Consider the following 12,781-nt stretch of genomic DNA (forward strand, 5'->3'; position numbering starts at 1 on the left):
GCACGGATGAATATTGAAGCTCTGCATTCACCCTTAAATGAGATGTACAGGAGAGAGAGAGAGAAAAAAAAAAGATTGCATTGAAATGGCGCAAAAATAAACAGAGGGCAAAAGGCGAGAGAATAAATGACAGACAGAGAGATGGAAAGGCAGAAAAGTCAGAACTCACATTCAAGGTATCAAAACAAACAGGCCCTTTGCTCTCTTGATTCATCCATTTACTTCTTCATGCATAATCTAACTCTGTGAAACTGAAAATTTATCGGAGGCTTTAATGGTCCAAGCGCCGGAGCTGCAATTGGTGCAAAGAGAAAACCATTAAGCTTCCTAAAAATAGATTAGATGCTAGATAGAGAAATTCACAAAAAACATGACTTGCAGCAAAACTATGTTGTGGAAATGTTCTACATCAACTTGAAATTTCCCTTTAAATGTTACACAACATCAGACGGACAGGAATGTGAGCAAAATCAGTGCGACATTAGTTCAAATTTGCTGGAAATGTGTGCGAAATGTCGGATTACAGTTAAATAAAAAATTGCAATGTAGATTTTGAATTCACACATTTTAAGCTAGACTGGTAGTTTGTGTTGTTGTTTGCTGTCATTTACGCAGAGATCATGCCAAACTGAGGCAGTTTGCTTATTTTGCTGAGGTCCAGTCTTTTCAGATCTGCAGCATGGCCTTTAGCCGTGGCAGTTAAAAAGCCATTGAGGGAATGAAGGGCTTGGCTGCCGGTGCCGTGTCTGTTAATAAATGACCTCTTACTGGAATTAGCAACCAACCTGGAGAGGGATGGAGGAGGGGGTAGAGTGAAGACAAGGGAGGCTGGAATGGAGAGAGCAATGGAGGGGATGTGATTCAGATGCCAAATTTTGCCAGGGGAAAATTTGCTTTCTCTGCATCTGCTGCTATTGTTGTGATTTACTTAAATTTCTGCTTCTTTTTGGGCAGTTCCAGGCATTGACTACATCATGTTAAATACACAAATTAAATAGAAGCTGCTTTGCAAGTTGCCTTGTTGTCCCTTTGTGTCTGTGTGGTGAAAAGCACATTTATTTTGAAATTTTATTTAAGAATACAATGAAGCAGGGTTTTTAGTGTTGCATACATCTACAACACAACAATTTACTGCATACATTAAAGCATCGTGCCAATATACATTGCAGTATATCAAGTATGGTGCGACTGAATTAGAGCTGTTGCAAAACTGCATTCTTTTAATTACTCACAAGTTGCAGATTTGCCAAAATGAAAATCGGCTGTTGCTATGGACACTAGTGGGAAAAATCTTTGGAACCCATGAAGTGACCAGTTGCTGGGATGAAAAGGAAGATGAAGTGTAAAAGTGCATTTGTGGGAATCGTAACTAATAAGACCAATAGACTGAGATCCATATATTGACTGTCTCCTGTGCTTAACGGAGGGTCTTCCAATTTGAATGTCCAACAAGTATGAAGGATTACACACACACACACACACACACACAGAGTTGCACAGAAAGGCAAGAAATTGAGGCTATGTGACAATCTGTGTGGTCTTTTATATCCAATAACTGTGCAATTACAGTAAGTGAAATTACCTCAAAGGAGTTATGTTTGAGGTATTTGAGCTTTAAAACAAAAAATAGTTCTAATTTTTTTTTTTACCATCAGATGTCTGGCTCAAAGTCAGGTCTTGCCATGTGTCGTGCTCCTCCCCTCGTCTCTCTCCTCCTTCTCAGAGCATCCCCTCTGAACGCCCCCACACTTCACCCTCCCTCTCCTGTTGGACAGACCCTGCCTTCCGCCCCCGTACAAGACTGAGAATGGAATTTTCCAACCTGTCTCTGGCTGACTTTACACCAGAGCTTCACGCGCACACACAGTCCTGCACACTAAAAACACATAAAAAGCCGTCACAACATGTGTGGCAGCCACAGCAGACATCTTGTTACTGAATTCACATTCACAAGCATTGTTGTAAGATTGACATCTAGTAATTGTTTATTTATGTAAGACCCCTGTAAAGAACAACATGTTTGTTTTTTACCTTGTTGACATGCTCATATGGTGTCTTGTTTTTTATGTCTTATATGATGCAAGACACATGAGTGAAACAAGCCATGGTGGAGCATTTCCACTTTGAAACTGCAGTTTACAGGTGACAGTCTTAAAAAGGTGGATTCAGACTTCCAGGGTTTCATGCACAGCAAACTAAAGGAGCCTCTCCTGTCAACTTGTATTCTTCTTCTTCAGAATTGGTTTACAGTTCACACATATATGTCTGGATGACTCCAGTGTTACAACTTCCCATTGAGTGAGCAGAGCTGTAGGTGAGCTGGTGTGCTCGAGCTGCAAGAGAGGGGAGGTTTGGGTGGAGAGAGAGGTGGGGACTACATCTATCATTCCAGAGGAAACAACTGTGTGGAGTTACATTTAAGCCATTTCAGGGAACATAGGGATTATTTTCATAAACTTTCATGAACATCAACGTTATTATCCCTAATTATTGTCGTAATAGTTTTAAATAGGTGACGCGGTGGTTAGCACCGTTGCCTCGCAGCAAGAAGGTCGCCAGTTCGCATCCCAGTGAGGACACCCAAGATCTTTCTGTGTGGAGTTTGCATGTTCTCCCCATGCAGCGTGAGTTCTCTCCAGGTTCTCCGGCTTCCTCCCACAAAGTCAAAATTGGTTAATTGGTGATTCTAAATTGTCCGTAGGTGTGAATGTGAGTGTGCTTGGTTGTCTGTCTCTAAGTGTAGCCCTGTGATAGACTGGTGACCTGTCCATGGTGTCCTCTGCCTTCACCCTAAGTCAGCTGGGATAGGTCAAGCCCCTGTGACCCTAGAGAGGATTAAGCGGTGTATAGATGATGGATGGATGGATGGATGGATAGTTTTAAATATTTGAGCAGCAAAAAAAATCATGCCGATCATGCAGACCTTAAAACCATAGAAACATGCTTCTGGTCTTTTATCAATGACATTTAGAATTCCAATGAAATTTAAGTTCACATAAGATATGTTATTAGTTTCATACTTGTGTGTGTTCTTAGAAACTGACTGGTGAGTTTTGTGTCTGAAAAGTTCAGTCAGCTCTTGGTTCATTTATTTTTAATTCTTTTTTTCTACCTTATTTTTAGTCTTGGCTAGTTCCGTGTCTCTCTAAATGTTTTCCAGCTGTAAATCCAGACTGTGTGATTCTATCTGGCCCAAGCCTGAAGTTTTGCCGTTGACACTTTCTTTTGTCAGAACATGTCAGTGTCAGTAGCCTCAGTGATCTGCATTGGCACATTGTGCTACACAGTAGTGCTGCAGCTATTTGTACACTCAGCTGCCAGTTTATTAGGCACACCCAGCAAAAACTAAATTCTCCATTCATTAAGGTTGTAATGTTCAGCTTTTGCTGAAAGAGATTGGAGGAAGTGATGTCATTATTGCTTTAAACAAAGAGACATAAACGAGGTGGAACCGTACAGCTCAGCAACACTCCAATATGACCATAAAGTTGAAGCAACACTGAATACAAAACTGAATATTATAACCCTTTTAATCATTGTATTAGAATTAATTGGTTTTTGCAAGGTGTACCTAATAAACTGGCAAAAGCTTCAATAACTTCAATAAATTTGATTGTATTCAGAGATGTTCTCTGTCACTCATGGTGGTCCTGGTTTTCTCTGTGTCCCTGCAGTATTTTGTCGTCAGTGGGGTCTCAGCTTGATCTGAGGACGCTACGAGCCGTCAGAGTGCTGCGACCACTTAAACTGGTGTCTGGAATTCCCAGTAAGTGTGTTTCTTATTTATATTGTTTCCTTGTGTGACATGTTACTGTTTATTACATTTTGTTTTTTTCACCTTACACAGCAGCTGCTAATATTAAAAAAAATGACTTGAGGACAGAAAACAAACAAGTTGAATGAACCCATACATTTATTTGCTTCAACCTGAAATGGCAAATTTTAATTTTGGACCCTTAGTTGATTTTGTTTTTTCATTTTTAATGTACTGCTCGGTGATCAGCAGCCTTTGAACAGTGCAACAGGCCTCAGTACAATCTCTAACTAGAACTGGCTGTTTGTTTTTGACTCCGTCCTCCAGGCCTGCAGGTGGTGCTCAAGTCCATTATGAAGGCTATGATCCCCCTGCTGCAGATTGGCCTGCTGCTGTTTGTGGCCATCCTCATGTTTGCCATCATCGGCCTGGAGTTCTACATGGGAAAATTCCACACCACCTGCTACGATGAAAACACAGGTAAGAGAAAAGTGACAGAATGATCTATTGATGCTGACAGCAGTTAAACAAAGAAAGCCACATGATGATGGCTGAGTTCCATTTAGCTGCTGCAGTTTTAGGATGTGAGTATTGTCACACCCTTGCAGATTATGAAGACATTTGAACAGGACAGAGCCAATGACAGTGTTACAGATTCAGACTATCAGCATTTCATGTGTAACAAACCATTATTCTACTTCAGAACTGGTTTCTAGTTCAAGCATGTCTGGCTGAATTAATCCAGTCTTACAATATTTGTGTGGCATAGAGTAGTTTTACAGTATTTGAGCAGAGCCATGGATGAGCAGGGGTGCTCGAGCTGCAGCAAGTGGTGGAGGGCTGCATGGAAAGAGAGGCAGGGGTTTCTCAGACCTGCACATCCTGAAGGAAGCAACAGTGTAGAGTTACATCTAAGCCATGTTAAGACAGGAAGGGATTATTTATATAAAACAATTCTAAATATGCATCTTTGACACAAAGAGTTTTCAGGGGGTCAATCAATGACTGGAGAGGTTTAAAGCCAGTGTGCAAGATTTTTAGATATAAATCGATGTATGTTGCATGTAAGCCCTGACAAACAAGGTCATACAATGCTGACTAAGACTGTCGGCGACTGTCAACCAGCGTTCTGGTTTCTGTGGCGACTTTCCTGCTCTGGTGCACCAGTAGTGGTGTGTTTGACTTCAACTAGCAACTATTGGTTTGCCAGAACAAAACAGGGGAATGCCCTGTGATAGACTGGTGACCTGTGCAGGGTGTCCCATGCCTTCACCCCAAGTCAGCTGGGATAGACTCCAGCTCCCAGTGACCCTACAGTTGATAAAGGTATAAGAAGCGACCATAAAGATGGACAGGGAGTAGCCTACAGCAAATGGTAAATGGTGGAAAAGCCGAGGAAGCAGTGTTCAAAGAAAGGATTGCAGTCTTAAAATGAAAGCAATCAAGACATACATCAGAATTACTCTAGCTGCCAGAAGGGGGAGGTAAAAGTTTTAAAGTAGTATTGAATGTCAAAATGTCTGCTGTATAAAACCCAGAGCCATGGAACCAAGGACCAGCAAGCCGAAGAAATGCAGCCTTCATTTCTTACACCTTTATTTAACAGTTCCACAGGTCCATTGTGAAATGAGTCTTACATTTTGTCTACGTTATCGAACAGATAACACTGTTGTAACACTGTTGACTGTTAAGCTTTTGCTTTCTGTTCCCAACATGACTGCTTTTGGTATTTCACTGCAAAGGTGGATCTTTCTCTGTCTGTGTCTGAACAGGAGAGGTAGTGGATGAACTGCCATGTGGCAACGAGTTGCCGTCGCGGTTGTGTCCGAATGGCACGGTGTGTAAACACGGCTGGCTTGGACCCAACTACGGCATCACCCAGTTCGACAACATCCTGTTCGCCGTGCTCACCGTCTTCCAGTGCATCACCATGGAGGGATGGACAGACATGCTCTACTACGTATGTTTGCTTCACCAGCTTAGCTAAACTTTTGCATTTAACACATCATGTCATATCATGTAGCTAAGTTGAAACAAAGCCAACCTGACCTATTCCTCCCGCAATTAAATCTGACTTTTATTGTACAGATCTTTAAACAAGCTTCACTAACCCCCCCAGAAGAAACAGGTATTTGGGGAAGCAGGAGTATGGACTAGCCAAGTAGCCAGATGAATGGAAAAAATAATGAGGCTGCAGTGTGTTACAATAATGCCATAGTCTGCATTGGTGTGGTTTGTATTAGTATCATTGAAACCACTGAAGGACTTACTATAGGGTGGGTGGGGTTGGAGGTTGGCTTAAATTTCATTTATCTAAATGAAGCATAAAGCAGTTTGTGATTTGATTCAAAACACCATTTATTTGTCCAAAAGCCATTTTCCCTCATCGTTATCATTATCTGTTTGACTTCCTTTATCCGTCTTCTCATCTGTCCTTTCCCTGCCTTCAGAGTCGCTCTCCTTCCCTCTCCGCCTCCTTCTCTTCCACTCTCTATTCTGGTCCGTCTCGCTCTATATTTAACATCTTTTCTGATGGATGGAGGCTGACTTCCACACTCACACAAGCAGTCAGGAGGAAAACCAATGAAAGTTTAATAGAGAATGGGCTGCTTGCATTGTACCATGCAGTATAAAACCTAACACATGCACACGGCAGTCCAGCAGCAGATAATAATCAGCTGATAGTTCCATTAGCGCGTTACACGGCTCACAGAAACATGATATTTTCCAGTAACCTGCTTTCTGTGATTGTCAGTCGAGTTTGTTTAGTGAAAGGAATAAGTGACACCATGTCGGACAGTTTTGTTGGTCACCAGACACCTCGCTGCAATCAATGTCTGTGAAAGCAGAAATGTCTACAACACAAAACCAGACATGGTTTGTGTCTTTATGTTGTTGTTTCTAATTGCAAACACGAACTCTTCTCTGCATCCAGGTCAGGCTTTAAGTTAGAAAATGGGTCACGTCTGAGCCAGCATAATGTACATACTGTACTTTAGCTCTCCTTGGATCTTTTGCATTATAGAAAAAGTTGAACGGTCTATTTCGGTGGCTTCAGTTAGTTTTTTATGAATCAAGTGGTCCGATGAAAGTTGAGGTTTGCAAGAGCTCAGATTAAAAATCAAGATTCCAAATCACACACAATACAGTCAGGAGTCACAGAGATCACAACTGAGAAAATATTAACTGCCTGAGCTGGACACAATTGTATATTAAATAGTTTTTAAAATAATAAAATGAAATAATAACACACGATACTTCTTGTGGCAGTGACATGCCAACAAAGTCATGCCACAAAAAGGCAACAAAAAAGAAATACAGACATGTATTTACCTAATACGATATATAAAATATTCACTAAGCTGGCTTTGCAAATGTTTGTTACACCTCGAGGATTCACACCTTATGTTTAGGTGAGGAACAATAAATGCAAACTTAACTTTTGTGTCTGTAAACGTCACAAGGCCTCTTTAACTTCAAGATTTCTTGCAGACAATTCCACCAGTAGGTGCTCGGTGCCAGTTGGTAAAAGGATTATTTAGAGCAAAACAAATGAAATTATGTACCCTCAAAAACGCTATGTTAGACTGAGAAATGTGGTCCGTGCCCGATGCAGTGTCAGAACACACACGATTAAGAATAGCACATAAAAAATTCAACACTTGTTCTGGTCAGGTCATCACCAGTCCTGATTAGAGCAGTAGAACCTACACATTTATATGTATTACGAGATCAGTAATAAGACGTGGTGTGTGTCTCTTGCAGAGCAACGATGTGGAGGGCAGCGCCTGGAACTGGATGTACTACATCCCCCTCATCATCATCGGCTCCTTCTTCATGCTCAACCTGGTGCTGGGTGTACTCTCAGGGTATCGTCCTCTTCTTTATTTTGTTACAACACAACACTGTAAACTTCTGTATGCTTTCTGTGATTTTCTGCTTTGTTCTTTCAAAAAAAATGAGCAGAGTAAAACTGAACAAATGTTCCCACAGTGAATTTGCCAAAGAGAGAGAGCGAGTGGAGAACAGGAGCGAGTTCCTCAAGCTGAGGCGGCAGCAGCAGATTGAGAGAGAGCTCAACGGATACCTGGAGTGGATCTGCAAAGCAGGTCAGTGCTCACTGACAAACACACTCGCTCTGACACACACTGCTCCTGTACACATGCTGAAGGTTGGCAAAACCAACCAAATCCTGACACGATGCACTAACATCTTGTTTTTTTTTTATTCATACAGAGGAGGTGATTCTGGCTGAGGAAGACGCCACAGGGAACTTTGATGGTAACGACATGTCTTTACTTGCTCTGTGCATAGCTGTACTGAAAGGAAGTGTAGAGTTTGAGCTACAGTATGTGGAGAATAGAGATTAAGCAAATGATGGATTGGCATTCGCAGTGTATGTTTAGGTCACAAGAAGACGTTAGATTTGTTCAAATAAGCAGCAATGCATGGCTTCTATGCAACTAATGCCCCTAGTGAATAAATAAAAGTACAAGAAATGTATGTAAGACAAAATATGAACAAAAATCTCAAAACACAATTCTAACGAGCTGGTTTGTTACAAGTTTTAGCGGTGCTTTAGCTAACAATGCCAAGCAATTTTAGAACTGCTCATTTGAATGTGTAAATGTGGAATTTACCACAGTACACCAGCAAGTGACAGACTCTGTGGGAAGGGTGAGAAAGCGACATTTGAGAGATAGGCAGATGAAGAAACAATTCTCTTTTTTTCTCTTTTCTCTTGCTAGGTTCGAGGCGAAGGCCAACCATCAAAACCAAAAACAACAAGACAGAGCTGCTGAACCCTGAGGAAGGCGAGGACAACATAGGGGACGCAGTAGGTAAGAAAAACAGAGGGATGGATAAGACGGTATGCTGGGGATGGAAGCTTATGAGGGTAAAGAAATGTTTTTAAAGCTCATTCACACAAGTCGTTTCAGCTGCATAGTCCAAGTCATGTGTGAAGGTGAGAAGTTTCTTATCCAGACTTGTTAACTGTGAGGACTGCTGCAGCAAGAAACAACATAATATAAGGTTTCAGGATATTCTAGGTCCGAAATGTAAAAACAGGAAATGCCATAAATTCTACAACACTAGGCCAGTTTCAGAAAAATGTTGGCATCCCACTGCTGACATGTTGCTCTTTGTAAATTGGGAAAGTTAACAGAAAAGCCAAGGGCTGTAAAGGAGTCGGGGAGAAAGACTAATTTAGTCTTATGTCATCTTAAGTTAAGGATGAGTTTTATATTTTCCACACTGGGGGTGTTGATGAGTCCTAAAATGAAAATTAAATCAGTCAAATTCAAACATACAGCATCTTGACTCCCTCTTTTCTCGTAGGTTTTGCACGCTCCAGTATTAAGAGCGGTAAGGAGGGCTCCAATTACAGTAAGAAAGAGCGACGGCTGCGATTCTTCATCCGCAAGATAGTGAAGACGCAGGCTTTCTATTGGACGGTGCTCTGCCTGGTGGGCCTCAACACCATGTGTGTGGCTGCGGTGCATTACAACCAGCCTGAACTGCTCTCTGACTTCCTCTGTGAGTAAACGTGCAGGAAACACTGGATTCACACTGGTACACATTCACACATGCATACATACCAGATATATTAGATAGTCTATGTAACACACTTGTGTACACACTACAACATCAGCTTTTCCAGGAACCTTCTGACAAACTCAGGAACTTTACCTCCTTTACAAGGTCGCAGACAAAGATGCTGACTGCACACTGACTGACACCAGCACCCAAGATAGGATCGTAACCCTCTGAACCCTCAAACAGCTTCTGGTTGTCTTTTGATCCTGTCACATTTTTACAGACTGTGGGCTCATCAATATAAAGTCCTACACCAAAATGGGAGTAACACAACCATGGCTAGAAGGAGAGACAACTCCAAAATGTCCATTAAAACAGTTACAATATGACAAATCCCATTAAAAGAAAAAATAAATACATTTCTCTGATTGATTTTACACAAATCGGAAATCAACATGATTCATCACATCAAGGAATTTTATAGGAGAAAGTGTTTTTGATGAAACATAGATTTTAAGCTTAGATTTTTCAGTTGTTTATTTTTTTGAAGGAGCAGTGCACCACACATGGTTAGTTAAAGGAATGTCAGAAAGTTGAAGTTTACAGTTTGTGGCTCAGTTAAAAAGTGAATGTTCATGTTCAGAGTGTCAATATATTATTGACAATCATTAAGGGCCAATTCCCAACAAAGAGAGAGAAGAAATAAATGGAGAGATTGATTAGGATAATTTACTGTGGTGTACATTTTCTACTGTTACAGCGTATGCCTTGTTTGATAATATACATTTACTATGTGTGTGTTTTGTTTGGACTGACTTTGCCTAAAGGATGCAAAATTCAACATGAACATCTGCAGCCACATGTACCATATTCCACTGGTCTTTAATCACCGCCGCTGCCCACTCTCACTTCGTCCCAACCTGAATCATCTTTTTACACTTCAAATCTACTGTTTCCTCCCACACATGCAAACAAAGCATTTACAATTTTAACTCCTTTAAATAGCAGAAACATGGTGTGTTTTCTCTATTAACCAAACACTGTCTGGTCCTGCACAATTTTCTGGAATACAATGTGCTTTCTTTTAAATGGTACAAACTTCTCCTATGTACCTGCCTTGATTCTGTTTTGATAGCCGGTGGTGGCAGCTTTAAAGTGTTTGCTGAGAAGAAATGCACTTTTAGGATTTCAAGTGCAAGACATCAACATCATGTTCACTGTTGTCCGTTGACCTTCTGAACTCCCAGCAGCTCCCCAGGCAGTACAGCCATGGCTAGAAGTAGAGCGACTTCAAAAAATGCCTTCTGTGCAGCGTAACAAAGTTATAATGACATAAATTATAGAAAACGACAAAATAAAAGTTGGATTTTTTTTTTTTTTTAATTTACGACAATTGAAAAAATCTAGAATCAACATACAACTAACATGTTTCCCAAGTGCCCACAAGTGTTAAACGATGGTGGATAAAAAGGTCACTCTACATACTATAAACATTTTACGTACATTTGGTCCACACTTGTGACTTTTGGTCGCAGCTGATTTATTAAATTTCACGAGCTTCACAGTGGTGCCAAGAAGTGCAGGGGTTTTTTTTTAAATTATTTTATGCGGGGTGTTTTTCAAATGAGACATGTAGAATTAAGTTATTTTGATAAAATAATCATCATTTTAAGCCTACATCTGCGAGTTCAGAGGGTTAACTGAAATACAATTCCTAAAGTTTAGGCTCAGGAAAGCAAGAAGTTGTGTCTACTCCATATTGATGTTATAATTCACAGTCTGGTTTTGGAGTTTAAGTTGACTGACATTATTTCGTTCTTTATTTTAGTTTAAGATGCAGACTTGCTGCTGACATCACACACACACACACACACACACACACACACACACACACACACAGAGCCCTCGGTACAAGCAGCTCGCTGTCTCTGGTCGGTGTCCAGTGGCATTAGCATATGAAGCTGTAGTTGCTGATGGAGTCCATTCATCACCACACTGTCATACACCGCTGGGCTCACACCACTATTGACTTCCACTTATTTCTTCGTCTCTCCCTCACTCTCGCATCCCTCCCTCCCTTTTGTTTTACCTCCCCTACCCTCCCCTCTTCTCCCTGTTTCCTCTGTCTTTGTTATCTGATTTTGTTCTTCTCCGCCTCTTTCTTTCCCCTCTGTGACCTCACTTTCTCTCATTTTCACCTTTCTCTGTCCACACATTTATTTCACTCTCTGCTCCTATCTCCTCATCCCTGCTTTCTCTTTTGCACGAAATACCTCCTATTTTCTTTATCCTCACCTTCTCTCCTTACCTTCCTTCTCTCCTTCTCCTTCCAGTCTATGCAGAGTTTATTTTCCTCGGTTTGTTCATGTCTGAGATGCTGATCAAGATGTATGGTCTGGGCATCCAGCCCTACTTCCACTCCTCATTCAACTGCTTTGACTGTGTGGTGAGTGTACACACACACACACACACCTACACACACACACACACACACACACACACACACACACTGTGACTAAGTGAAAAAAAACAAAACAAATTCAGCTCATAACTATCAGGTTTTGTCGACAAATCCAACACTCCATTTAATCATCACATTTGAGAAATAGATTTTTCTCATGTTGTCCTGCAACAAAATGATTCAGCATTGCTTTTGTCACAAGTGCGCTTTTACACTAAATGTGCAATAACTGTGCATTAATTTGTCATGCAGAGATTGTTGCTGAGGCTTACTGGCTCATTACTTCAGATTACATGCTGACATGCAACACCGTGTTCAGTCATCTGGCTCTGAATACTCCTGCTCTTACGTGGAGTTTTTTGCTATTTGTGTAATTAATTGCATCAATTAGATTTTGGATTTATATTTAGAAATATATGTAGAGAGAGATATATATTATACATTGTGATGATTATTCATCTAAACTCAACTGAAAAGGCTCTGTGGTTATTTCACAAAGCTTCCATGGCTGCAGGAGCTTCATAAACATCAGTTGCTGCCAGTCAGAGTAGAAGAGAACTGGATGTTTAAAGTCGCTGCAAACAGAGTTTGAGTTCATTATCTTGCTGTTTATGAAACAATTTGTCAAAGCTTTAGTCATTTTTTAATCCTGAAGAACAGTGTGCAAAACATTGCTGATTGATGAAGATACAGAAGCGTCCTCCAGGGTGTAACAATGCATCACTGAAGTGGTGGACACGTTAAACCTGACCACAGACAGTTTGGTTCCTCTTTATTGTTTTTTCTTTCTTCGTCGTTTTCTTTATTGGTCCACAGCACAACCGTCGCAACAAACAATTCCAGTCATTTACAAAAATTAAAATGTGAAAGTCTAGTTTCCCTCCTTACAGTAGAAAGTTTCCCCTGAAAGTTTAGAGCAAACGGGCGATATTCATGTCTTGGCGAAGTGAGTCGTGAGTAAGTGACCGATATACATTAAAAGCCATATTTTATACAAGATAACATTTTGATAAGCAAGAAAAGATGCT

At 40.8% G+C, this 12,781-nt stretch overlaps 1 protein-coding gene across 1 annotated transcript in view; it reads left to right on the forward strand.

Moving 5' to 3' along the window:
• cacna1ab (calcium channel, voltage-dependent, P/Q type, alpha 1A subunit, b) overlaps positions 1 to 12,781 on the forward strand; it is a gene marked incomplete at its 5' end in the record, with an annotated part of 98,515 nt that overhangs the window by 20,011 nt on the left and 65,723 nt on the right. The window contains 9 exon segments of the mRNA XM_008302210.1: positions 3,675 to 3,766; positions 4,082 to 4,234; positions 5,527 to 5,714; positions 7,520 to 7,623; positions 7,748 to 7,863; positions 7,991 to 8,035; positions 8,503 to 8,595; positions 9,095 to 9,292; positions 11,626 to 11,738. Coding sequence (XP_008300432.1) covers positions 3,675 to 3,766; positions 4,082 to 4,234; positions 5,527 to 5,714; positions 7,520 to 7,623; positions 7,748 to 7,863; positions 7,991 to 8,035; positions 8,503 to 8,595; positions 9,095 to 9,292; positions 11,626 to 11,738 — 1,102 coding nt within the window.

The sequence above is a fragment of the Stegastes partitus genome, unplaced genomic scaffold (assembly GCF_000690725.1).
Source record: "Stegastes partitus isolate 25-593 unplaced genomic scaffold, Stegastes_partitus-1.0.2 Scaffold1776, whole genome shotgun sequence".
Lineage (NCBI taxonomy): Eukaryota > Metazoa > Chordata > Actinopteri > Pomacentridae > Stegastes > Stegastes partitus.